Consider the following 27,127-nt stretch of genomic DNA (forward strand, 5'->3'; position numbering starts at 1 on the left):
CCCCTGCCACCCGCCCACGCCCCAGGAGCTGGCGGAGAAACTCCTGCCCCGGAGCGTCCGGGAGCTGCTTGCGGAGCAGAAAATCACGCTCTTCTGGGTGGACACGGCCGAGTGGTCTCAGGTAACGGGGTGATGCCGCTCAGCGGTACCGGCAGGCCATCTCCTGTGCTGCCCCCCCGTATGAGAGGGGAGAGCAGTTACAGTCTTTGGGAGGGAAAGGTCCTCACTTCACTGCCATGTCGTGTTCAGTGGGAGTCTGAGAGCTGGAGCGGGGGTTTTCCCCGTGGAGATGGAGATACATGAGTAACTGAGTAGCTGCTCAGTGTTTAGTGATGGGTTGGTTTGTGCCTTGAGTTAGAACTGCAGATAAACAGTCTTGACAACTTGGGTCTCTAGATACGTGCTTGGAAATATTGGCTACCTCTTAATTCAGTAGGAAGAGTATTTTCTTTATTGGGTTCCTGTGTTAAGATGTTCTGTATGTGTTTCTTAGGCCAGTTTCTCTAAAAGCTCATAATCTGTGTTCAGCTGGAGGTTATCACGGTGCCAACATTAACTTGAGGCCTCTCTGTTACTTTGTTTCAGGTATTGGAATCTCCAGACCACGTTGGATACTGGACAATGTTTGAACTGCTCCGTCAGGTGGGAGGCACCATTTTGCCATGTGAAGCCTTAGTGCAAAGCTTGAGTCACCACAGGGCAGATCTTGCTCCTGGCTTTTTTGGAGACTCCAGTTCACCAGTGCCACAAACTGTGCCTTGGACCACGTTTCTGCCCTTGGATGCCACCTTGAACTGCCTGTTCTCCAAGCCTGCTGTGTTTCAAGCAGTGTTCCCCCAGCAAGAAGGAACCATATTTCTCAGCCTGCCTGGTAATAATAAAAAAAGAAATAGGTGTGAAGAGTAATAAGTGATCTCTCATGCAGGGTCCTTGCTGAGCTGCTCTTGGGTGTGTATGTGTAGGAATAATTCCGGAGATTTAAGAGCCTAAGTTCTTCTTCTTCTAAAAAAAAAAAGTCCTGCATGTGCTTTAGTTTCTCTGCTATGAGACCTATAATCCTGTATTTCTGATTCAGTCTCTTCAGTCTTCCATTCTTCCAATAGTTTGGATGCCTGAAGAGCATTTGCTGTTCCCACCTTATATAGATGTACACTATATTCTTCTACATGCTTTGTCTCAGCTTCAATTTGGCTAAACTGAAAGTACAAATTAAAAAAGTCCCTTCAAAAGAAAGCAGGTTATCTTTAAACCAACATGAAGTGTGCATTGTCTCTTCAGCAGTCCCTTCATGCACTCAGCTCCTTCATGAGGGCTTGGGAAGATAATTTCTGCAATACACTTACAGTAGCATTCTTCCTAGTTTAATCTCTGAATTTCTTTTTCTTCCATTGAAGTTGTCTCTTCTTCTAGACAAAAATCCTATTTTACAAGCTTTAGGACTTTTGCTTTATCTTATCCTTGCACAGGAGGAAAGAAGGAGGAAAGCTGTGCTGTGATCCTGGAACCCCTCACCATGAGCCAAAGACAACTGGATTGTCCAGTCAATATCTTCCTGAGGGGAAGCCTGACAGGATGGAGCTCAATGCAGGCCAGTCAGTTCCTCACAGAGAGCTGGATACTGCAGAGCCCAGGGGCTGGACATAAGGAGTCACTGTTTAACCAGCTGCTAAGGACTCTAGTGACTGAAGAACTGCACATGGTAAATCTTCCTTTGCCTTAAGCTAATATCTGCTCTGAAATGAGCTGTGACAAATGGGGTGACAGTGTATCACGTTCTGAAGACAACAGTGGTATTTGTGTCACTGCAAGTTGCTCATTTGGAGCTAAATTCAGAACATTCTTTAGAAAATTGTGTGAACCTACAACCTGTTTGTAAAGAATCTGTACTGCTTAGGTCTCTGTATTTTTAGATACCATAGACTTTCCTTTTTTGTTTTAATTAGGTTGCTGAGGTCTCTTCATCTAAAACTTGGTGCCCCTGCACTGCTGTTCTGTCACCACTTTCTGAGAGCTCTGCACTTCTGGCCATACTCAGTGCTGAGAGCAAGGCTGAAGTTCAGCGACACAGCCTTGAGGGAACAGTTGTGGAGGACTCTCCCCAGGACCATTCTCTCTGCATCCCTGATGTTGTGTGTAGTGTGCTGAGTAAAATTGACACGTTGGTGGAAGATTCTCTGGCCAGTATGGGTAGGTGTCTGGAAATGCAGAATTTAACATCTTTTGATCATCTCTGTACCTGATTTGGAGTGGAAGAATCTCAAACTAATTATTTCCTCAGCGAGTTTTTGGGACTTTTGTCCCCAGATTTGTTAATTTGTCTTGTCTTCTGTGGCTTAGGCCTTGTGCTGTGATGCAGAAATCTGTGCTGATATACCTGTTTGATTGACAGAGCAGTAGCTTCCATTAGCTTGTAGGTAAAGCACAGTTACTTGTGCCTGGGGATCAGTTTTTAGAATGAGGTTTCCTAAAATGTGTCCCCTAGGCCATCCCTGGCCAGTGAAGTCTTTGGGTGTGGCTGCAGGGAGGCTGCTGTAGTTCACCCCTTTTGTGTCAGAATGAATCTTACAAGTCTCCTCACCTGATGTATTGCCTATTAAATTGCCCCTCTAGGTGCAACCATCTGGAAACCTTTGCTTTAGAGCCTCTGTGAAGGGTGTAACCTTTTGGCACTTCATTTAGCTTCCTTCTGATTTTTGGGTGTGTCTGTTCATAGGAGAAGAAACTTCTGTGCCAGAGTGGGTCCAACGAGAGCTGTCCCACACAGGTGGTTGGCATCCTTCAGTGCTTGAAACATGGTATCCTTCATCCAACCATTGTGGAGCAAGCTCAGACCTAATGGAGTCATTCAGGTATTTTTTTTTCTGAAACAAATCTCTGAGTAATAATAAAGGAGTTCTGCTTCCTCTTAAGGGAGTGTAGCTGTAGTGTTGCTCCTAATGCTTTTGTATCTCTGCTCAGTTTACTGTGTGCTTTTGCTTCTTATTTCTTGTTGTATAGACAAGAGGAACTGGGAAAAATGGCTGGGTTGGGTAGCAGGTTGTGTGGTTTCAGATCCTGGCAGTTTCAAGTGTGTTATAGGTTACTTAAAATGACCTAAGGTACTTGGGGAAATGTCAGACATCAGCTCATCTTGTGGTTTGGTAAGATCCACCATTAGGTACTGAAGGCAGTGGCTGTTACCACAGTTGGTATTTAGGAGGAACCAATAAGCCTGCTTGCTTCAAAGAGCTTCCTGGGTGAGGCATTAAGATAAAAAAGCCAGATACAGGATAGCTTAGGTAGCACAAAGTCCTGTGATTTTTGGGGTGTGGGTCAGTGGCATATGCACTGTACATCAGGCAGTGCTTGTTTCCAGCTCCATGTGATCCTTTTAAGAGGGTGGTTTGGGTTTTTTGTATCTCTTCAGAGTTTTGGGGAGCAGGCATTGGAAGAGTACTAGCATGTGTTACTTGCAGTCTGTTGTTGTGCTTCTCTAGGAATGGCACATAGCAATCCTGCTTTATGTCCACTGGGATCAAGGGATGTACCTCCTACTCCCATATTTTTTTATAACTGTATCAAATGGTTTTATATAGGCTTCTGCAGATTCCCTGTGCTAATGGGAAGGATGACACAGACCAATCTGAAGTGGAACTCTCAGAAGGTCTATCTGAGCTCTATCAGAGAAAATTCAGTGAAGGATCTGCTGCAGTTGGACCAGGAAATGGGAAAAAGAAACGTATGTACAGTTTGGGGTGGTATGTGCACATAATTAAAGAGGCTAAAGAATTCTAAGCAGGCATTTCTGATGCATGAACCTTAGAAATCTGTGCTGTCCTGAGTAGTGACATCCTTTAGGTATTTTTTTTAAATTATTTAGAGAGTATTACCTACATGTTAACACTGGGGTTGTTCTTTAATACAGCCCAAATGACTAATTTGGCTGATTCAAGGCTGCACAGTGACCAAAAATAAACTTTTTAAAAGCAACATGCAGAGCTTGGGAGTTTTTACTTGGACAAGTAGATGCCTGCTATGCTGCTGGTACATCTGTTTCATAGAGAAATACAAACCTTTTGGACCGTTTTTTTTTCCCAGTAAAGGTTACTAATCTCACTTGACAGTAACACAGAATTTGGTATTACGCCCTTGGGTGGAGTTCCTGCCCCAGTGTGTCTGATGGTAGAACTTCCTTTCTTTGGTGTGACAGGTGGGGTTCCCCGAACTCCAGTCAGGCAGAAGATGAAGACCATGTCCAGATCCCTGCAGATGCTCAATGTGGCAAGACTGAATGTAAAAGCTCAGAAGTGTCAACCTGATGATGTGCCACCAACAGCGAATGAGAAGGTTCCACAGAAGCTTTCAGCAAAAAGATTGGATGACAAGGTGGAAGAAAAGGAAAAAGCATTTAAAATCTTAATAGGTGTGTGTTCAGTTGGGAGTCCTGATATTTGTAGGAGGTCATATGGGATTTTTCTGGAAGGGAGAGGGAAAGATGATGATGGAGCATTATGTGCTGGGGAGCAGATTAATGTTTCAATTGCTCTACCTTCTGCTTGCTTGTTTTTTTCCACTCTTCTCCCAGTTTCTATTATATATATATATTTGTGTGTATATAAAAAAAATAAAAATATATCTAACCCAGACCATTTCCCTTGCAGACTTCAAAACTGAGGAGGAGTTGCAGTCCCATTTAACTGCAAGCTACCAGAAGGCTGTTGCTGAGGGAACTGCTTCATCTGTGTGTGCCCAGCATATGATTATGGCAATTAAAAGGTTCTTGAAAGTAAAAAATGCTGAAGAGAAAGAGGTAGGTATGAGCACATGGGCAGGGTTGCTACTGATCTGGAAATCAAAGTTTTTTGCTACTTCAGGCTACCTTTCCTTCATGTTAACTGATGCTTTTTATGCGCAGTTACCCATAGTTAAAAGCACAACCACTAACTCAGTAGTGAAAAGCTGTAGGTAGCTGTAAAAAATGAAGGGAAATCCAGCTCAGTTATCAGTTTGCACTTTTGGGAAAGATTGAAACAGATATCTTTTTCATTTACATTGACCTAATTCAAGGTCTTTAAGTCTGTAAATAACATTAAAGATTATAACTCACTGAAACCAAAATTGGTAAATTTGTAAATTATGGAAAAAAATACTGTGGAAGACAAATTCACAGTCCCAGAAGAAGGCCTGAAACTGGAAGTGACCTCTGTCATTTCAAGCTATAAGTTGTTCTGTTTCATGTCGGTGTGACTTTGCTACTGAAAGAAAAAGATAATTCTTTTCCTGGAAGGAGAAAAAAAAACAAACTGAGCTGGTTCTAAAATAAGAGAGGGAGGGGGGGTGGAAAACGTGTCATGCAGTCAGGGCACTGACTTGAAGGTTTTGCTGTAATTGTGTGTTTGCAGGTGGCTTGTGTGGAAAGAGTCAGAAACCATCTCCTGAAGACCAGCAAAATGCTCAGACAGCAGCATGGCTCACAGAAGGAGACTAAAGTCAGAGAGTATGAGACTCTATTTGCTTCAATCTCTGTGGTGCTGGGGAGTTGCTTAGCAGTTTGTAATGGTGTTTTTTTTGTACGAGTGGAAAAGTATTTCCATGGGGCAGATATTCCAAAGAGAATATCTGGCCACAGTAAAAACATGTTATTAATTGCAAATGTACACCTGCTGTGTGATAAACATTGCAGCCTGTACCTGGAATGAGGCAATCTCCCCTGCCACCAGAATGAAATGCAAACCTAATTATGCTGTCAAAAGGAGCCACTTCCCCTCCCATTGCTGTTTTGAGCATACCTTTTGCAGTAAATATGCTGTTTCCAGCAGAAAAAAGGCAGTGAACACGACTGCTTGTTCCCTTAGGTGCCGACTTCAGGTGTTTTTGCGCCTTGAGCTGTGTCTTCAGTGCCCTTCACTGCAAAGCAACATTGATGAAATGGAGCAGCTGTTAGAAGAGGCAAGTAAATTACAGACCAGATTGTGTTTCTGGATAGCACTGGAAATGCAGACTTGGAACCTGTTTTCCCTTTATTTTACTGTAGCCATATTATATTCCTTGCTGAAAAATAGTATCTGGTGTTACAAGTCTCACCTGCTTAATCTGCTTTCCTACCTGACCTTCTCTTCCAGATGACAGATCTGCTGCGCATTTTAAGTCTGACTGAAGACCCAGGGTATCTTACAAAATTTCTGGAGGAAATACTAGAATTGTAAGTTCTTTAGGATTGAGTGTTGCTAGGGACTGTGGTGTTGGTTGGGTGTCTTTGAGTAAACAGCAATTTGCAGCTTTCATTTACAGCATTGTCATGTTCTGCCTGTTACATTTGATCTTGAAAGAAAAAGTAGCTGATAAGTAAACTAATGAAAGCCCAGTTGTTTTTCACTTTTTTTTAATTGGCATTTAAAACCAAAAATGTAGTTCAAATCTTGGGACTGAAACTGACAGTTTCTGTTGGGGGATAGTGTTTAACGTGGATTCTCTCTGCTCTAGGTATATTAATTCTATACCAAAGACCCTTGGAGATATTTACTATGGCCTTGGTACACAAATACCCCCAAAGCTGGCATCTGTTCTGCCTTCAGACTTCTTCAGTGATGACTCTGTGACTCTGGATAGCAAGTCTCCAGGTCTTCCATTGTCTTTATCATCTGCCCTAACTCCCAGCACCGTTTCCCTGCGCACTGAGAGCGATCAGCTGGAGGAGCTCCGCACCCGATCTGCCAAAAAGAGAAGGTAATAATTCAAAATAGGAGGCAGCTTCTTGTTGCCTGAGCTGTGGCTGAGGACTTCTCTAAAGTATGGCTCAGTCATCTTTGTTTCTGCTGTTGGATAGCTGGCTGGGGTTAGCAGGCACCTGCTGGTAGATTTGCAAGCCTGAGAGAAATATTAAGGGCTCCTGTTTTTTGTACTAACTTACTATTGTTAACTGTATGAAAGTGTAATCTTGATGCTGTGTGTGTATCTTAGGCACAAGTAGAGTTCATGAGCATCTTCCATGAAAGGAAGATGATGACCTATTCTGCAGTAGTTGACCCTATGTAGTTCAAGTTAAACCCAACATTTACTGTAGATCTCTATTCTGTGGGTACTATGTGTATTTTAGCAAATTGTGAAACAAGTTTTAATCCCAACATGAAAGTGAGGTTTAGCTGTTTATATTGCAAATCATCTTTCAATGTTGTAACCTAAGTTGAGGCTCCAACAGAAAGAATTTGCAGTTCGAATTTAGGTGAAAATTTCCTGTATTTAGAGTCAAACACAAGTTTAATTGTCATTAGGTTGGTATCTGTCCTTCTTATCTTATTTTAACTTCATGTTTGTGTACTTTCTAAAGGAGTAATGTATTAGCCAGACACAGGAGCATGACAGAAGCACCACAGAACTTGCGTCAAATTGAGGTTTCCAAGACAGCCAAGAATCCTGTCAGAAAGGTAAAACTTTTCCTAAAGGATTGTGTAGGTGTTGGTTCTGCAGGGGAGCAGCAACGTTGTGAATGCTAAAGCTCTTGCTCTGTATTCACAGCCCTGAATAGTTGTACAGAGACCAACATCGTTTTGAAGGGTGAATTGCAATAATGTGTGGTTCAGAGCTTACAGTTCATATAATAATTAAACATTAAACTGCCTGTGAGGCTAATTTCTTGTATGTTTCAGGAGAACTCATGTTCTTACCTTGCCTTTGAGAAGTCCCAACCGATGCCTTTGTTGCAGAAAGAAGCAGTGCAAGGTATATTGACTTCTAGCTTTTTCCTGGAAAGGTGTGTCTTTGGCACATGTTCTTCCTGTAAATGTTAGTGAGCTGTGATGAAATTATGCTGAAGCAGGTTGGAAATCTGAAGGAGGTTTGGCTGAATTCTGCAAAACCTTTGAGGAAAAAAATAATCTGTGTGTGCTCACATGCAGAAGACCTAGCTCACTTAGGCTGCAGAAAAAAAACACTTTCAATTTTTCCTTGAATCTCGTGGATATTTCTATCTTTTGTCCTGAAAGAAAACCAGTGAGGACAAGAGCCACCTCTTATATCTGGAAACAGGATCTCTCTCTGCAAGATACTTCACAACATTCAGTCCCCCCTGCATTCTGAGCCCATGTGTGCTGCAGTTGACATGCTGTAGCTCACTTGATGTTGCTCTGTCTGGCACACTGACTGGATGCTTTTTCTGCTATGGCATCTGCTTGTAGCTTTTTGCTAGAATAATGCAAATAATCCAAATATGTAAGAGAACTCCAGGATTGGATTTAGGGGAAGACATTCTAGGTGCAGAAGAGCAATTTTTCAATGTTTTGTGGCCTCCAAAAAGTTTTCTGCACTGTTAATGTGATGTTCCCATCTCTAGTGGCCTGACAAAATGATCTTTCTGTTGTTTTTTTTTCTTTTTTTTCCCTTTTCCTTTTAATCCAATGACTTCTTTCTTTGTCTTGCCTCACAGAAGTTACAAAGGTAAGGAGGAACCTCTTCAATGAAAAGATAGCTTCACCATCAAAAAGGTCCATGAAGAAGATGCCCAGAAGCCAGTCAGTGTCTGCTGTGGAAGGTCTACAGTACAAAGGCCCTGATGAAGGCTCTAAAGGTAGGGCATTACTTGCACATGTAGGATTGCTGTGGAAAAGCTTTTGCCAAAATGTTCTTTTTGGTGTCCTCACTTCTATGAAACAACTAATAACACTTTTTAGTGAAGAAGAAAATATTTTTAGATCAGTGCTCTAGTGTTTGGGTAGTGAACAGGATGGTATTGAAACAGAAGCCTGTTTTTTACTGACAACTCTACACCTTATAAATAAAACAAGTGTTAAAATGCTTGGTTAAAAACAGACCTGTGAAGGAAAGATGAAGAATAAGAATTATATCAGTAGGTTAAATGTCTGACAGTCTGAACTATAAATATTGAGGGACTGCAGACACTGGACTCTGAAATATACAAAGATACCTTATGAGTGCTCAGTTATTCCATGTTGGCTGTCATCCTTACATGAACCTGTACAAAGATATTTATTTGTCCCAACTGCTTTGTAATTGTGCAGTGGTAGAGCTCTTGCTTGGTTTGTAGATCATCGCAAGTTATTGACCAAGAGAGTTGCAGAAACACCCCTACATAAACAGGTCTCCAGGAGATTACTACAGAAACAGATCAAAGGCCGGTGAGTAAGCTATTCCTGAACTGATTTAGTAAGTACTGGATGTTTAATTAAAGGCTGAGAGCTCAAGAACCAGGTGTTGTCTTTGGGGTCAAAGTGTCCTCTTCATCTACAGCAGCAAGAGAACCAGCGGTGGGGAAATTCTATTGTCTGAAAGTGGAGAAGTGTTCTTTGCTTCATCATGGAAGTCAGGGTGCTTTAAATCCTGCAGCAAATTGCTGTTAAGGTTTATGTGCTGCTTGAAGAGCTTCTGGGCTGTGATTTGTGAAGTCCAGGCTGAAATTTAACATTCATTTCCATGTAGAACTGTTAACCTGTACCACAGCTACACAGTTCTCCATAATCAGAAGTTAATAGGAGGCAAAGTGCTTGCTAATGGCTCACTTCAAGTAGCCCCTAAAGCAGTATAATGTTGTAGAACAGAGTATTGCTTTTTCAGTCTTTATTGTAAGTTCCAATTTTGTAAATGTCAATAGCATGCTAAGGCAAAAATGTTGGCTGTTTCTTGAGGTCTTCTGATCCAGGTTGTGACACTGGTGTTGTAGAAGAGTCTCCAGAGAAGGCCATGAATGGTAAGCACTGTGTTTTGGTTTTTGTGTGTTTGTTTTTTTTAATTACAGGTGGTTTTACTTTGTAGCTTGTAAGATGAGCATGTTTTAATATAGTTAATTCATGAATAGTCAGTACAGAAATATTGTACCATTCTGTTGGTGGAGCACAGCCTCCTCTGGCAGAACCAGCTGCTGCTCACTGCTTTGACAACCCTGGATAGTAGAAGTTAAAGATGAGTAACTTTTAAATTATAATAGATGAAGGACTTTGAGGGTAAACAAGGTGAAATCACTAGTGAAAAGACAGGAGAATTAACTGATCATGTAATGTGGATGTAACTTGAATTGAACATGGTCTTCCTAGTATACCTTTCCATATAGGTGCTAGAGAGGAGTGAGAGTAATAATAGATTAGAGGAGAAGGCATCATGATTTGGAAGGATATTTTTATGCATTAATTTTCAAAATCCTCAATGAAGTTGAAGCTTTATTCTTCACACACTTGCTTCCCTACATGAACTAGTTGGCCGTATGGAAGGTTTTTTTAGTGTTGTTTTCAGTTAGGAACTATTCCTGAAGAGGTCCCTGTTGTTGTGGGACAAAGAAAGCTCAGTCTCCAATATTCTTACCTTTTCAGAAGGAGGTTTGAGAAGAAGCCCACGTATCAAACAGCTGTCTCTGAAGAGAACCTGCTCTGGTGTTTTCTATTCCACTACACAGCCCAGCTCACAAAATCCACAGCAAGTCCATCAAGGACAAGAAGAGGAGAGCTGTGCACTGCAGGATGTAGAAGGTGCTGGATGGAATTGGAGCAGGCTGATACTGCTGAACTGAAAAGCTGGCATGGATGGCTTTAAGTTTGATTTTATTTGGCTCTACAAGAGACTGTAAGAAGCTAAGAGCTATCATGTGGTATCTTCTATAGACAGAAATTCATACCCAGTAATTATTTTTGAATTGAGAATCTGAATTTAGAGGATGGTATGGCAGCTATTTCTGTGATTAATACACTGCCAATGTAAGAAACCAGACAGGCCCATCTAGAAGAATACACTGATTGTCTGCATTCCTTAAATGCAATGAAATCTCTGTAAAATATGGGACAGAAATCCTAAAGCTGCTTTCAGTCTACTCTGTGGCAGCATAAAGCAATGACTGATGGGATCTTTGCTGGCTTTCTCAGTAGGATTAACAGCTATAAATGGTGACATTTAGTTCTTTATAGTATGCTTACTAAAATCCTTAGTCATGAACCAGAACTTTAAGCTACAAGGTATAAATAGGTGGAGCTATTTTCTAATTTCTTTTTCCATGCTAGAGCACTTTTTCTACAGATATTAGTTTCATATTGGGAAATAACAGTCATTCTGGTGAGGATTTAACCTTTAGCTGGAAAGGAACATGCCAGGGCTATGCTTGTACATGCATCAGGAGTGACTGAGACCACTGTTTGTGGCAGGTTACGTGATGTTAGTTGAATTGTCCTCTTCCACTTCCTAGGCATTAAGCAGCATTCAGAGAACCCCACTGTCCAGACTCCCAAGAGGTTTTTCTTTGGTGCAGTCACCGACACATGTAGCTCTGCAGTGAATCACTCACCTGGGAGGAAGAAAACAAGGAGGGATGTTTTACACTTAGAGGAGCTGACTGCCTGTCAGGTAGAAACACCTTTTTTTTTTTCTTCTCATCTCCTTTTTCTGTTAATGTTTAGTGAAACCTGCACATCTTGAATTTAGTGATTCTTTTAAGTTTAATTGCTTTTTTAAAAAAATTAAATCTTGGGAAGTAAATATTAAGAGGGATAGGTAATACTGCTGAAATAGAACAAGCATGGCTCTCTTTTTTTTTTCCCCTGCAGACTCCTAGAAAAACACCTCATAAATTTACCAAGAAACCACCAAATTCTGCCAGTAAGCTACCAAGGAGATCACCTCGCCTTCTCCACAGGACACCACAGAAGCTGGAGAAGACTCCTGGCAAAAGTCCAGCTGCTAAGCAGACTGCAGCAAAGTGTTTGGGAAAATACTTTTCTGATCCTGTACAAGGGGTCAACTCACCATCTGTTTTAACTGGAAGTAAGAGGGTTCACTCACTGCAAGGAACTTCTAAGGATGGTTCTCCAGCAGAAAGACTTTCCCCTCCTTGCAAAAAAGCTGGCTTACAAATACTAGAACATGAAGGGTTCACAGTGCTTGATGCCTCATTATTACCTCTGACAGATTCAAATCCAGCTGCTTCTCCCACCTCTGCCATCCAGGAACGATGTTCTACAGAACTGCAAACTCCAAGACGTTCCTTGAGATACCTCTCAAGGTTAGCATCTCCGGTTGGTACTGGGAGGCAAATCCTCACAAAGGAAATTCAGGTGCAGTCAGATCTGTTATCTCAAGCAATTGGAAGTAGTCCCAGGAAACGTGAAGATCCAGGTTCAACATTATGTAACAGCCCTCTGACTGCAGAAACACCACCACTTGCTATGAGGCCAGAGCCTCCCTTCAGTTCTCCTCTCCATGAAAGTTCCACGAACTCTCTGGCGACCTGCTCCCCTTCCCACATGCAGACCAGGGAGTCTGACTGGGAACTTGGTGCATCTGAACCATCTCTTAAAAAATCTCCAGGTATTACTAGTGCTTCACTGAGGCCCCTGCTTCACACATCTAAGCAGGCCAAATGTGAACCAAGTTCTGGAGGAGAGAACCTCACACATGCATGTGCAACACCTTCTAAAAGTAAGGACAATTTAAACTGTAGTGGTGGTAACTCTTCTGTAGAAACCCTCCAGCTTTGTCAGTCCCAAGTTGCTGACAATACCCCTGTATCAGAGAAAAGTAAACAGATGGATGCAACATCTCCAAAGTTTTTTCCAAGAGAGGACATGAAAAACTTGGAGAAACATTTGTCTCCAAAGCCTTCTGCTGGATGGCAGGTACATGCACAGGATGTTGAGACAGAGTGTGATCTATTGGTTAAGGAGGGGAACTTGAGTGCAAACACCTGTGAGTCTTTCCTAAGTGGTTCTCAAACAGTTAGTGATGACTTGGAACCAAGAACCCAGCTGGGAGAAGAACACATGGGGCTGAAGGCTCCCAATCTTAAGAGGCACTCCAGATATGCTCTGAGTTCTTTGCCTCCTGTGCCCAAGTCTCCTCCTGCCTATTCTTTACGCTGCACTGCAGACAGGAGACAGCGGGAGGCAGCAGCACGGATGGGAAATCCTCAACTCCTGGCCAAGTTCCCCACTCCTAAAAGCCGCTGCAAACCAGCCTCTGCGAGCCCACCCACCTATGAAGTGGAACTGGAAATGCAGGCTTCGGGCCTGCCCAAACTTCGCATTAAGAAAATTGGCTCTTGCTCATCCCTGGAAGTGCAAGCTGAAGCAAGTGCCAGCAAAACCAAGGGAGGAGAAAGCCCCTTTGGTGATCTTGCTGTGACCTGGTGTAGCAGGCACCCAGGAAAGCTAGCAGCTGCCTGTGTTTCACCCTCCTGCTTTCGCTCTTTCCACAGTACACCTGGGAAAGGTGGAGGACAGACCTACATATGCCAGTCATACACCCCGACAAGCTGTGCCTCTAGTGCCACCTCCCCATCAGAAGCAGGAGTTCCTTGGACACCTTCTCCGAAGCAGAAGGGGAAGACCACTCCTGATGCCATCAAGGACTGGCCTCGGAGAAAGAGAGCAGCAGGCAGCACAGCCAACTCTAACTGTGGGCAAAGTGAGAAGAATGCTGATGAACAGAAAAGGGTGTCAACAGGCAGAGAAGGAGAGATGAAAGTCTTGGAACACTGCATCAGCAAAGTAACAAATACTCTTGGGGATTTTGAACTGGAAGGGGTTTACAGGCTCCAGGATCAGGCATCTCCTAGTGACTCTGAACCTAGGGCTGATGAGTCTGCCCTGGGAACTTTTGGCTTGAAATCTCGGAAGCGGGTCTTTACGTATCTATCACCAGAAAAGGAGGAGAAATCTGATCCCAAGAGATCTTGCACTGATAGGTGCAACTTGGATCTCACAGGATTTTCTGCAGATGAGGTCAACAGGAGCAAATCAAGCATGCAGTCTGTACCTCCTGAGAAACCAGAAGCATGTGCACTCATAGCTCCTGAGCAGCACAGTTGTGCTCAGGACGACGATGTCTTCCTTTTCTCAGGTAATTAAGTGGCATGACTGGCACTCCATTGAAATTGAGATTGTTAAGAATGGGGGGTAGACAAAAACAAGAATAAAACTGTTTTCTGTCCAACTACCTGAGGGAGAATGAGGTAGAGGGGGACAGTGGGTTGTAAATCACATAGAAATTAATTATGTGGTGAGGCAGATGAGGTATGAGGAGTTAATCGATGGAGCAATAATGATGGGTGGGAGCAGAGAAATATGAAAGAACAGAAGGCTGGAGGAATTAAAAGGAAAGTGGAAACTTGGAGAGAGGATTAAAAATTGCATCCAACTGCTATCTTGTAAATAGTGAGAACTCAAGAGTGAATAAAGGTGGTTTGAGCTAACTACAGTGCACAGAGTGGAATGCAAGCTCTGACTGAGGGAAGCAATAGCTCTTATATTGCAATACATGTTGAAATTAGACCAGGTGATTTATTTGGGTTTGTGTTAATGCTGGTAACTATTTCTGCCCAGCATCCGTCACTGAAGATACTTGTCTCAAGTATAAGGCTTTGCTGCTTCAGTATAGACTGGAGCCTTGGCAGGTTAGTCCTGTGGATATTGACATTTCTTGGTGCCCCACTTTCTATCTGTTCTATGTTATGTTGGTAGGTATTTAATTTTAAACTCCCTCTTTGCTTTTGCTATGGGTACAGATGATTCAGCTGGCCTGGGTGGAACAAGATGTCTCAGCTCTTTAAGTAAGGCCTTGTGAATTTCAAGTACTTGTTACAGTTACAAGAATTCTAACAAAAATTGTTAAATTAGGTGTTTCAGGGGAGTGCAGCAACTGTTCTATAGTCATTGCATCCCCTGAAGCATTAAGCTTCAGTGTCAGTTTTCTCACAAGGAAAGGTTTGTATCCAGCACCAGCATCTCATTCAACAGATACCACTGAGAAGCAGAGGCAGACTTAAAGCAACAGTAGTCCATATTCAGGATGTTAAATAGCAGTATTTAGCCTTAAACTGGTCCTATAAGAGACTTTCTGGACCTACAGACCTTGCTTTTGTATTTACAGACATGTTATAATAAGTTACATGTTATAATAAGTTTTCTACCAGGACATGTGAGGTGACTGAAGAGTTGCCATGTTTAATACAAGTGAAGCGCTTTTTTACTAAACCACTTAAGAAAATTAACTGAGCTGAGAGCTAATTCCAGACTGCCCTTTACCCTTCTTAATGCCAGAAAGCCATTGTGCCAGCCTAGATGTTCCAGATAAAGTATCACTTGTACTGATGGAAGTTTTGAGGTAGAATAAAGGCTGTGTATGACTTACCTGAAGGCAACTTGAGTTGTCAGGTTGCTGCAGCATCTCACTGTGTTTCTCCAGGCTCTACTCCACCAGTGAAGAGTGTTCTCTCTGCTAGCAGCCTTCTAGCACTGACCCAGTCCCCACTGCTATGCCAGGGACAGACACCACCATCTCGGAGAACACATGTCCAAGGTAACCAACCACCTGTGTTGCATGGGAAGGCTGGGTGGGCTCCAGCAGATTGAGTGTGCTCTCCACTTGCTTGCAATTACAGGACAGCAAAAGCATACTGTGCTGGGGACTGGTCTCTGTGCAGAAAGCCTGTTCTATCTGACACTTCTGTATTCTTTGCCTCCATTTTGCATGCTTTCAATAAACTTGGCATAAACTGGGAAGTCTGGAAGGGAGGGGAGGTAGTAATGAAGGAAGATAGTAGCTTAGTATGAAGTGCAGCTTACTGATCTTGTTTTCCAATTAGTATTTGGCTTCTTGGAGTCACCAGTAAACTTTGACAAATTGCGGCTTTAATTCTTTCTATTTTGTAGAAGAGGAATCTGATGCCTTCCAGATGACTGCCAATCAGGAGCTGTCTCCATTCCACATCATGGCTTCCAGGAGGCGCCCTCTTAGCAGGACTTACTCACGGAAAAGGCTGCTCAGCTGAAGTTTGGAGCCAGAACAGTATGGGAAACTTTGCATTATCCCAGCTAAACAACATGCTTTTTAACAAGGACCTTATACTTGGTGCTGGACTGGAGCTGTCTTGTGTTGATAGGAGGCTGGGTGCAAGCATATGACAGTGGAAATAAGGACCATCCTACAAATGTGGGTTTTTTAATCTCAATTACAGCATCTGTCCATCCATTCAGAGCCTATCTTGGCCTTACTGGCACATCTTGTGCCTGTGGCAGCTGAGTTCTGCAGTGAAGGTTCAATTCTGCCAGGTAAACAGGGAGAATTGTCACTTCTCTACAGCTTTCTTGTAAAATAAACCAATGTGAATTTTTATTGTGTTGTTTAATTAGGAATCTGTCTTTTGCCCAAGTGTTGGGCCCAAGATTGGGGCTGTAAGAAGGAAGATGCTGGAGGTGAGTGGGTACAAAACAAGCTGTGTGCTCCTGCTGTGTGTCTTGTTCTGGTGCAGACTTGATCCCTCTGTCAGTTGCATTCAGTTTGCTACAGCTTAGTGGGAAAATAACAAGCAGATTAATTCAGATGGATTGAGTAAATTACTGAGCAATACTTGAGAAATGCCAAAAGAGTACAGAGGAGGCGACAGATAATCTAGTTGGAAACAGGGGAGGAGTTTGATTCTCCCTCTTCGTAGATTATGGTTTTCTGTATCTGTTCCTGGCCACTGCTGGGTAAGAAGGTACTGATGGAGTAACTTCATTGTTCTTTTCTGCAAAATTCCAGAGAGGACTGGCTGGGGAAACTTCCTTGAGAGGTAAAACTTGATGAAATAACTGGAGATGAGAGTTCAAAGACTGCTCTTCACCAAACTGAGTCACTGATTACATAGTGACTTAGTTGTTTTGTGAAACATGTGCTTGCATTCTAAGCCCATGAAGACAGCAGGAACTGTGATTCAGTGCCCAAGACATAGCCTACAAGGGGCTAAAATTGTACATTATCTTGGGAAGGTTGCTGTTTTCCTTTAGGATGGCAATTTGTGCACAGCAGGGCACCAGGGAAGTGCCATGTGTCTAGTGAATGCACAGGAGGCAGAGAATTATGAAGATCATGGAAATAAGATTTTCCTGCTAAAAGTCTTTGTTTTCAATAGCAGAAAACAAAAGCTCTGAACTTAGGTCGTGTAGCTCAGTCACACCCAGAGTTTTGTCCCCCTCAATGCCATACCCCTACAGGCAAGATGAAGTATGCAGGAGATCAGAAGGTGGTTCCTGCTTCAGATGCTTTCTTGTTGGCGTGTTACTCCTCAAATGGTAGTTAAAGTAGCTGTGCTTGTGATTTCAGGCTGAAATGTTACTCCTCAAATGGTAAAGTAGCTGTGCTTGTGATTTCAGGCTGAAGCAGTGACTTGCTTTCTGGGGTCAGGAAGCCAAGCTGCCATTTTTTCCCCCTTTTACCTTTTTAAAGTCAGGTACCTGGGCTTTCATTTCTTTCTCTGCCAGAGTTAAACTTGTGTCCCCCTTCCTGAGGTGAATGGTGTGTGAAGTTGCAGGATTGTATGTAAACTCCCTTGCATCCAGACTGGAAGTTTTCTCAAGTAAGAAAATGCTGCTTAAAGCAGCTTAAAGGCTGGAGCTGAAAATGACCCTGAACCAGGGTTGCTTTTATCCTAGATGCTTCACACAATTCTGCTGTCTGGAAGTGCTTTTCCTGCAGCAACTCCATGCAGGAAGTCTACCAGCTCTGGCTGTGAGCACTTAAAAAGCAGGTACTTAAACATTAAGGCAATGCTGTGACAGCAGCTGAGTTTCCATGCAGTGAGGTTTAAATATAACTGTTCCCACATACCCAGAGTAAGTGACAATGAGCCTCTGACAAGTAACTTTCATAAAATTCACTCTGCTTTATTAGAAAAGTTACAGTAGAAATGTAAAAACACCAAAGTTATTACAAAAAAAAAAAATCTATGTACAAGTTCTGCAGGACTGCAGAGCATCTCCCTCTGAGGCTGCTAGGGCTGACCAAGCCCTGCCACAGAGGTTTCCAAACTGTAAACAAGATTTTAGTGTTAGAGGCCAGGGTGGGAGTATCTCCCACTTCCCAGTGCTTAAGCTGCAGAGTGTGGGAGGAAAGGTGTCCAGCCAGTGCTGTGCAGAGTGGCAGCACTCTGGGGAATGCAGGCTGATGCTTATTTCCCTGATGATGAAAAGCCATGTCTCTTCTTCCTCAGGCCTCTGAAATGTAACAGGTTTGTAGCCAGGCTTGCTTGTGGGGCAGGAAGGCTCTTAAGCTCATCTCAGCAGTACCTTCTCCTCCCTGCCCTGTGCCAGGTAGGTGGTAAACCTGTGTCTAGAGTGGGTTCTTCCTCACGTCTATCATCACCGGGTGGTAAGGCATGGGGGCGATGTTTGGGCTGGCTCTGCGCAGCTCCCGGCGGGGTCTGGAGGCCGGGGCTGGACCCCGTGGTGGGTGCAGCTCATGGGGCTGTGCTGCTCTGGGCAAGTGCTCAGCCTCCCTCTGCCGGAGCTCCCCGGGGCTGTCGTTGGGCAGGGAGGAACGGCGCCAGGTGGATGGCAAAGGGGCGTGCACCAGGTCCCTGCTCTCATCCCTCACCCGATGGCTTTCTTCAGTCACAGCCAGAGGCACCAGCTGTTCCCCCAGGCTGGGCTCCTCACAGGTGTTCAGCACAGGGACAGCTCTGTCCCCAGCCCCGGGAATGCTCCTCTCCATACCTGCTGGGAAAGATTGGGGGTACAGTGAAATGAGGATAGGGAGCTCTCCTTTTTCTCAGCAAAATCAGTGCCCACAGAGCATTTGCTCAAGGCCAGCAATGACCTGTGCTGCTCCAACCTCTCACTGCCAGGGAAAGGAATTTTAACTACCTTACTTTTAACTTGGTAAGAATCACAGCCCCAGCCTGGGTTTACCTCTCACCTTTGGTCTGTCCAGGATGCAGGTTTATGTTACTCAGCCTCTGGCTCAGCTCCTGGTTTGCCCACATGTATCGGCTCAGCTCCTTTTCCAGCACCTGAATCCTTGCTTCATACTGCAGCTTGCTGCTGGCCAGCCCCTCATCCATGTGCTCTGCAAGGAAGAACAAAGCCTTTTCAAGCTGCAAGACAGACAAAAGCCATGTCACTGCTGCCTGTTTCAGGAGCTGAGTGGTTACCACGGCTCTGCTGGAGCAGTAACTGCATGTTCTGCTCATGCTCCTTCTGCTGCAGGGTGAGCTGACGGTCCATCTCCAGGCGCTGGCGCTCCAAGGCTGCCTCCAGCCAGTGCACCAGCTGCTGCTGCTCCTCCAGCTGCATCTCCAGCTCTGAGAAGGCAATGTGCTGCCTGTGCTGATCCTCTCGCAGTGTCACCACCTGGCCAGGGCCCAAGAGCAAAGAATACCTCAGCTCCTTCAGAGCCTGGAAGCCTCCTTGCACCGCTGAGCACAAACAAGTTAGTTTTTTGGTACAGCATGCAAAGGTTAGTAGTTCTGGGATGTCATGTCTCTTGCAGAAGGAAGAGCTGCACTGTATGAGTATGGTTGCACTGACATGGCAGAGCCACCACAGCGATTCTAGTTAACTACGACTAGTTAAGCCTATCTCCCAGGTGTTGGAACAGGTGCTGTGGGTGGTGCTGTGGCTTTGTGACCTACAGGGCAAAAGTACAGGAGGCAGGCAGAAAGCTTGAAACGAGTCAAACAACGGTTTGGTCAGATAAGGCATCTCACCCCAGCACAGAGGGCAGTTGTCTCCCACCTTGTCAAAGTACTTGCAGAGCAGAGCTCGGGTCTCGGAGGAGGAGAGATAGCTGAGCTTGGCCATGAGGTTCATCTCACACTGGGACAGCAGGCTGGCCGAGGCCCGCAGGACTCGTTGCCTGCATGTGATGGACTCATTCTTATACTCAATGGCTGCATCCAGAGCCTCGATTGCCTCATCCAGCTGGAACAAGATCCGTTCTTCCTGCCAGAGCAGAGCTGCAGTTACTAAGAAGCAAAGGGTTTGCTCTGTCTCACCCTGCCCTGACCTCCCTTGTCACCTCAGTGCTGGCAAGAAGTCGGGATATACACAGTTTTGGGGGCATGAAGGAGCATCTGCTTATGACCCCACATACTTCTCTTGAACTATTTCATGCTCTTGCAAGCAGAGCAGCCCAGCCCAAGAAGAGGTACCTCTGGGGACAGCAGGGTGCCCTGACGCAGCTTGTTGTCGAGCTCCAACCTCTGTTTGAGCAGCTGGTCCTTCTCCTGGCGCAGGTTGTTGATCTCCTGGCGGATCTGCTGCTGGTCCTGGGCACTGCCATGGCGCAGCTGCCCATTCTTCTCAGTCAGCTCCTTCTCCAGGTGCTCCAGGCGGCTGGACACACTCACTATGTCATCTGTCAAGGCCTGCAGCAGAAGATGCTCAAGGGGATCTGCCCTAAAGGCAAGTCAGACCCCCAGCCTTCCTTTCTACTCCCTCCATAGGTCATGACCTCACATGTGCACCAAAGCCATAGGCTATCAAACCAGCTAGCTCAGAGGCACAGCACAAGCAGGCTCTCCTGTAGAGGCAGATTTGCTACCCACTTCCCATCACCACCTCATGCTGACCTGCAGCCCTTTGCCAGACCCAGGATGGCACCCAGATCTTCCAGCCTCCCACCTCTTCTAGAATTCAAGGGGTTGAAGTGTCACGCTCTGGTCCTACCTGGCTGGAGCGCAGTCTTTTGTTCTCCAGGCCGTTCTTCTCCTGCAGCAGGGCTTCCTTTTTGGCCACGATAGCCTCCCGCTTCCGCAGCTCATCTTCCAGCTCATCCAGGGCCCGGCGCTGCTCAAGAACTTTATCCATCTCCATGTCCAGCCACTTCTTCTGTTCCTCAATTTTCTGATGGAAGGAGAGGCAAAGGGCATGTGCATGTGTGCAGACAGCAGCACCAGTTCCCAGAACTACTAGACTGAAGAGCAACAGGGTTGAGATCAGAGTGAGAGTTGAGTCCATCTCTGCTAAGCCCTATATGCCAGACCTCTGGTTATATCCTTCTAGCTGCTGTGAGAGGCAGAGCTGAGCTAAATCCACAGCTGCCAAGGAGTCCTTGGGGGTTGTATCTCCCACTACCGTCCTGCTGACAGAAAAGATTTCACAGCTTCTTTACTAGGATTTAGATAAGAATCCTGATCCTGGGGGTATGACAAGATCTAAGTCCTCTGCTACTAGATACAAGTGACATCATGGACTGTCCTCCTTGAGGGCAGGATGGCCTATGTCCCATCTCAAGCTGAAGACCCTGCTTCCAGCCCTACCATGCCACCCAGCAGTCTGCCACAGCAGACTGGAACAGCAGGGAGGTGGCAGGTTGGCTCTGCCTGTACCTGCTGCTGCTCCAGGCTGATCACTGAGCCGTTGCTGCCGCTGCGGCGCTTCCTCTGGAAAGCTGCGATTTCCTCTGTTTTGATGCGGAGGATTTTCTGGTGCTGCTCATGCTTCAGTTCCAGTTCCTGCATGGGAAGGAGTGGCTGTGAGCCTCAAGAGAATGTCTGTCCCAGAGCCAGGGGCTGCGGGACAGGAGATGTTCTCCCCTAGCTCTTTGGATACTCTTAAACTCAGCTCTCCAAAGCAATCACAGACGCCATCAGAGCTACCCTGCTCTGCCCAGCAGCCTGCAGAGTCTACCTGTCATCACCCTCACAGATACTGCAGTAGCACCACCCCTCCTGCCCGTTCCTACCTTGACTTGGTGCTGCTGCTTGTTCACCTCGGTCTCCAGCCGCCGTTTCTGCTCGCTCTCCTCCCGCAGGCGGCGCTGCAGCTGCCCCTGCTGCCGCCGCATCAGCTGGATGTTCCTCTCCAGCTCCTGCACTCGCTTCTCACTCTGGGCTGAGAGAGACACCAGCCTCTCTGTCGCTTGTTTCTTCTTGCACAGAACCTGTCAGAGGGCCACAGCTGTCTTTGGGCTTGGCACCTCCCCGTGTCCTTTGCCGAGATGCCCGCAGCTCTTCCCCTGCCCACCTCCCCAGGCAGGCAGGGCCCTTCCCACTCACCTGTGCCTTGCTCTGTGCGGCTGCCACACGTGTGCGGTACTCCTGCAGCTTGCACTTCTCCCCAGGGTCCCATGGCTCCTTGCCCTCCAGCTCCTGGAGCTGCTTCTGGCTGTCATTCAGCTCTGTCCTCACCTGCTCTGCCTCCTGCTCCAGCTCACTGATCTTCTGGCAGTACTGTCTGTTTAGAGCCTGGGCGTCCTTGCCTGCAACACATCCCCCCTCTACCGTGACCTCCAGGCCCCCTTCTCTTGCAGAGAGGATCCTGCCAAAGGACAGACTTTTCTTCTCTCTTCCTCAAATATTTCTGACTACAGCGACTGACTGTTCCTTTGCCCACAGTTACTCTGGGGAAGGGATTTGGAGAGAAACCAATAGGAAGGTTCTCACTCAGCTGGAGGGATGGAGAAAGTGCCTACAGGTGAAGGGACTGGGCACAGACAACACAGGGAGGGAAGGTGAGGAAGGGACAAGAGAATGAGCATCCCAACGAGGAGGAAATGTCATAGGGAAAAGATGCATATTCCCACCAGCAGCTTGGCACCTGTCTTAATAAGCTCCGTGATCAGCTCCTCCTTCATGCGGATGTTGATCGCCAGCTCTCGGATCTTCTGCTGTGCTTGCGCCAGCCTCCACTCGGAGTCCTTCCCTGGCAGGCGCTCCCAGGGACTGAGCAGCAGCTCCCGCCTCCTGCAGACCTCTGCAACACAGATTTCTGGGTAAGGATGGTCTTGTCTTAGCAGCTGGATGAAGGACAATCCAGCCTAAGATCTGTAGCCAAGACTGGAACGTTACCCAGAGTTACCTACAGCTTCCACCAAGACACGCAGCTCTTGCCAGACCCCACCAGTTCAAGTTTCTCCTTTAACTGAAGCAGCTAAACTGTCATCTGTTCCATATTTATCCTCTGGACTTATCCAGGTGGGACATAGTGCCTTCCTATAAGAGCATCTGTGAAGCACCACCAGCCCTAGGAAGACTGTCCAACAACCTATGGTTGCCACTTGCCTTTTGACAACTCGAATTAAGGGGGCATTGCTTCCACTCAGCTCCTCGCTCAGCTTGCAAATCTCTTTCTTGTTCCAGCTTTGGATCCCATTTCTAGAAGGAGCAGCAAATTAATCATTTGGGTCTGGGTGCTGCCAAAGCTGTTCCCAGTAAGGATCCTCATGATCCACAGGCTTCAGAAGGAGATAGAAACTGTAGCTGTGGTCAGGAAGATGGTAATTAGTTCCCCAGTGAGCAGGCAGCAGAATCACAGACCCTAGAGGCAGTGTTTGCTTCTACATCCTACATGAGAGCTGAGATGCAGAGGTGTGACAGCTGGGGCTGAGACAGCCTCAACTCACCGGCGCTGGGACAGGGACCGTTTCTGTTCCCACTCCTCCTCCTCCTCTCCTGAGGACAGCTCTGCTGGCTTCTCTGAGTCCTGGCTGAGCTCCCTCCTCAGCACTGCATCTTTGATCTCTGCCTTGCTGGTTGAGCTCTGTGTGTGGTTCAGGTGTGAACCTGCTGTGTCCTCCTGCTGGAAGGAGGAGCTGCTGTCGAGCTGCTGGGGCAGAGAATTAGAAAGATAGGAAACATGCTGCATGAGAGCCAGTGTTAGGAAAAGCAGCTGGCTCTTGGCTGGGCTCACTGCTAGACACAAAGAAAAGCTAAGAAATGGAGCTGAGGGTGTTTCCAGGAGAACTGCTGTGTTGCTAGATGCAGCTGCCTGCCCTGCTGCCTTCCGCTGCTCAGAACCTGAGCAAATCTGGGTCTTGCCTGTAACACTGAAGTACCAGCCTCAGTTTTGAAGCTAGGCTGGCCTTGCCAGAGCTCTGAATCTGGATGTGAACACTGAGCACAGCCCTCTAGACTACATCTCTGACAAGGTTCATGTGCAATGGTGGGGAAAGAAGCACTTAACTCAGTGGAGAGCATCTGAGTGAAAAGGCAGCTACTCCTCAGGGGCACAGATTTGCACCCTTACCTTCCTGCAAAGGACTCTTCTGCTCTGCTCAGTGGGAAGGAGCCCAGAGGGAACCCCAGTGAGGCTGTGGGATGGGGCAGCATCCAGAGGGGCCGTGTGGGGTCTCTGGCCAGCAGTCACCAGGTGAAGGCTTTCCAGCAGTTCTGGCACACACGTGTTTGGCATTGCCATCTCCAAGCGTATGTGCAGCTCTGAGATCTTATCCTGCTGCTCCTGCAGCTTATCGCTCTAGGAGGCAATGAGAAAAATGTGGTTTTGTGGATCCCGGGCCTGCTACAGAGGAACTTGAAAACTGAGCTGTGTTCTCAAGTTCTTTACCCTTGAAAGATGAAGGGAGGAGTACGGCAGGTCCCTACAAAGCAGAGCCCAGAAATACCTGCAGCTTATACTGCTCCATGGCATCCTCCAGGGCAGCCAGGAAATCACGGTTCTCCTCTTCCAGGCGCTCCACTTGCCTCTGAAGTTTGGCAACCTGCTCGTCTTTGATGGACTCACTCCCCTTCTCAGTGTTCACCTGCCCCCCAAAACAGAAGAGAGGCAGCATTAGCATACACTTTTGTCCTTCCCTTCCTATCCTTGACACCGCAAGGGCTCAGCAGCTCTGCAGACCCAGATTTCTCCTGTAAAATAGATCTCTCAGCTGCAGCTGAATCCAACTTTCCCTGCCTGATGAGAGGACCATATCGTTCTGCTTCCCTATGGCCCCTTGGCCAGTTTGCTTCTCCTCCTCTTCCATGCTGTGCTGAGGCTGCTGTGCCCAGCAGCCACCTGATGAACCCAACCTCAGAGCTGCAACACCCCAACCATTACCCGAGCTTTTGCCAGCTTGGAGCCCTGTGCCTCGGGGCTCTGCTCTTCCGTCGAGGTGCTCTCGATGCCGCTATCCAGCCCGGCCGAGGTCAGCTCGCTCCTCTCGCTCTCCCCCGTGCACAGCCACTCCTTCACCCGCAGGACCTGCTCCACCGTCAGGTTGCTGTCCTCCTGCAGCTCCATCAGCAGCCGGTAGGCAGCGTCGGTGCAGGTGCGGTAATGGGCGCACTCGGCCAGCAGCCGCGCCGCGGGCTCCGGCGCGCACGCCTTGGCGGTGGCGGAGCGGTGGATGATGCGGGTCTCGGAGCGGTGCCGCTGCTCCAGCGCCTTCTGCAGCTTCTTGATCTGCAGGTGAAGCTCTTCGATGTGCTCCGTCTCCTTGCGGCAGTTCACCACAGCCTTGTTCTGGATGTTTTGAGCCCGGCTGGCGTAGTTCAGCGTGTTGAGGCTCTCGTCGAAGTCGGAGGAGGATGGGCTGACACAGGCTATCATCACCGTCTGGGCGTTCCCCCCCAGGGAGTCTTTCAGGATCCTAGAGAAGAGCAGTGATTAAAACAGCTGGAATAAAAAAAAATGCAGGAACCAGAAGATTTCCAACCAGTTTCAGAGGTGTTAAGCCCAAGGAAAGTTATATTCTGGCTATGTGGCTGGTTCAGCACTAGAGAAGTGAGCAGAACCATCAAGCAGAGGAATCTTGTGCTGTACCTGGTGATCTTGGAGTCCCTGTAGGGGATATGGCTGCTCTTCCTCCGAGGGTCTCCCAAGGCACTTATGACGTTACCCAAAGCAAGAAGGCCGCTGTTGATCTGGATGCTCTCCTTCAGCCTCTCCCCTGTGTTTCCTGTCTTCACAATTCGCTCTGAGCCTGCCAGGTCCACAAAGTGAAACTTGGAAACCAGGACCTGTCCCGAGGCGGGCGCTGTGGGGGGGCGGCGGTGCAGGGACAGGCGGCCGGTCCCGCGCCGCTGCTCCATGGTCACCGTGAAGATGGTGTGCGAGCGGCTCGACTGCCTGTTGAGATGGGTAGCTCCTGTGTGTTTGGCTGTGTTCCCCATCTCCAGCTGGCTCAGCACCTCATCCAGCCCTTCCACTTCCAACTCCTTCACGCCGCAGAGCACTGCAACAGCAAATGGAGCTGTGACTGGGGGGGACGGGCTGCCTGAGGGTGCAGCTCCTCTGCGCAGCCTGGTGCTGTTGCCCTGCCCATACTGTGCCACATAAACCAGCTTTCCATATCGGACAGGAGTAAGCACAGCAACCTGCTGCAGGAGAGGGACAGAGGGAGAAGACCTGGGATTGATAACCCAACCCTGGCCTCAGACATGAGGAGAAAAGGGAGCCTTCATGCAGCCACACATACCAACATTCCCCTTGTCATCCTCCCGGATCTGGATGTCTTTGCTGGCTGTGTCCACCTGCAGCAAGTCCCGAAACTCCTCCTTGTACACCTCCAGGTAGGACACTCGGACTGTGTAGTCGATCAGGTCATTCTCATCGATGATCCTGAAGGTCTCGGCCATGGCTCGTGGGATGATGCCCTGCTCATCTTCATTGATGGAAGCTGGCAGAGACACACACACGGTCATGGGAAGCAGGGAATGCCTGCGGACCATGTGCTGCAGCACACATCAGCTGGAAAGGAACAGCCTCGTAACCCTCCCAGAGCTCTGACCTCACAGTCTGGATTAAACACCCCTCTGAGTGTTTTTAAGCCACAGGACCTTGGGACAAATCCTGTCCTGCTGGTGTGCTGGATTCTGGCAATGCTGCCTGTTTCCTGGCCTTCCTCAAGAAGAAGGTGCATTAGCCTTTCAGCAGGTAGCAAACACCTTGCCTGCAGCTACAGCGTGCTGTCCTTTGAGGACAGCATGACTCCACAAACTTTAGCAGCTCCGAGAAGCTTTTTTGTGGGTGTTTACAGCCTGGACACAGCACTCTGCTGCCTGAATTTTAGATGGTTTTGCTTTTGCCTCCAACAGCCATGTAAAAGGGCAATATCTAACTCTGGTGCAATGATAGGCTGAACTGGGAAACTGACAACAGGAAGATTGAAAGTGTGGAAACAACTTACTGTTTACAGACTTTGCAGTTAACTAAACTGAAACACTTATAGTACATCCTCTGTGGGATATCATAATACCATTAAACCAGCACTTCTAGGAGGGAAAGGTTTCCACTCCCCCCTCTCCTTCACAGCCACTAACAGGATGAACCCCTGCAACTCTCCCTCTCCTCAGGGCTTATTTCAGCCGGATTCAAGCCAGGCAAAGGGAGCGGTGCCTTAGGAAGGTCACCACAACCTCCAGACCAGACAGACCTCGTCGTCCTGCTGTGGGAGAGGCAAAAACCCACACCCTGTGATCTCAAAGAAGGTGGTGTCTGTGGGAGGGCTGGTGTGGTGGGCGGGACGGGGATAGGTGGTCGGGTTGGGGGTCTGGCAGTGTGAGCAGGCAGGGAAAGGCAGAGGGACCGGTTGGCATGTTGGAAGTGATGGAGATGGTGGTGATGGTGGGGTTGGGTGGAGAGAGCAGCGCTGCTGGGGTGAGCGGGGATGGCAGCGTGCAAGAGATGGGTATGTTGGGGGAAAGGGCCGGGACGGTGACTCGGGGCGGGGTGGGGGGGATGCG

The 27,127-nt window shown here is 47.1% G+C and overlaps 3 protein-coding genes across 3 annotated transcripts in view; 2 read left to right on the forward strand and 1 right to left on the reverse strand.

The window, feature by feature from the left end:
- Positions 1 to 4: 4 nt before the first annotated feature.
- Positions 5 to 15,736, forward strand: TICRR (TOPBP1-interacting checkpoint and replication regulator; the record flags this gene model as incomplete). The annotated part of the gene is made up of 22 exons (XM_010004066.1): positions 5 to 121; positions 586 to 871; positions 1,467 to 1,699; positions 1,944 to 2,187; positions 2,717 to 2,849; positions 3,576 to 3,718; positions 4,190 to 4,402; positions 4,641 to 4,789; positions 5,382 to 5,476; positions 5,835 to 5,928; positions 6,102 to 6,181; positions 6,463 to 6,705; positions 7,307 to 7,403; positions 7,626 to 7,698; positions 8,402 to 8,542; positions 9,020 to 9,110; positions 9,618 to 9,679; positions 10,296 to 10,451; positions 11,159 to 11,316; positions 11,517 to 13,806; positions 15,151 to 15,264; positions 15,618 to 15,736. Coding segments are annotated over 22 exons (5,331 nt in total), but the record flags the coding sequence as incomplete, so codon positions are not given.
- A 2,318-nt stretch (positions 15,737 to 18,054) lies between these two features.
- KIF7 (kinesin family member 7) lies at positions 18,055 to 26,086 on the reverse strand. The gene is made up of 17 exons (XM_010004067.1): positions 25,861 to 26,086; positions 25,206 to 25,617; positions 24,495 to 25,032; positions 24,067 to 24,204; positions 23,691 to 23,918; positions 23,068 to 23,270; positions 22,764 to 22,819; positions 22,263 to 22,448; positions 21,722 to 21,924; positions 21,409 to 21,606; positions 21,053 to 21,178; positions 20,391 to 20,567; positions 19,874 to 20,089; positions 19,458 to 19,664; positions 18,875 to 19,073; positions 18,640 to 18,789; positions 18,055 to 18,440 (listed from the first exon to the last, which is right to left on the reverse strand). The coding sequence occupies exons 1-17, from the start codon at positions 26,084 to 26,086 to the stop codon at positions 18,055 to 18,057; spliced, it is 3,849 nt and encodes a 1,282-aa protein (XP_010002369.1).
- An 892-nt stretch (positions 26,087 to 26,978) lies between these two features.
- Positions 26,979 to 27,127, forward strand: part of LOC104394469 (ras-related and estrogen-regulated growth inhibitor-like protein) — a 2,846-nt gene continuing 2,697 nt past the window's right edge. The window contains exon 1 of the mRNA XM_010004069.1: positions 26,979 to 27,013. Within this exon, the coding sequence (XP_010002371.1) occupies positions 26,979 to 27,013 (35 nt within the window). The remainder of the gene's footprint in view (positions 27,014 to 27,127) is intronic.

The sequence above is a fragment of the Chaetura pelagica genome, unplaced genomic scaffold, assembly GCF_000747805.2.
Source record: "Chaetura pelagica isolate M959 unplaced genomic scaffold, ChaPel_1.0 scaffold428, whole genome shotgun sequence".
Classification (NCBI taxonomy): domain Eukaryota; kingdom Metazoa; phylum Chordata; class Aves; order Apodiformes; family Apodidae; genus Chaetura; species Chaetura pelagica.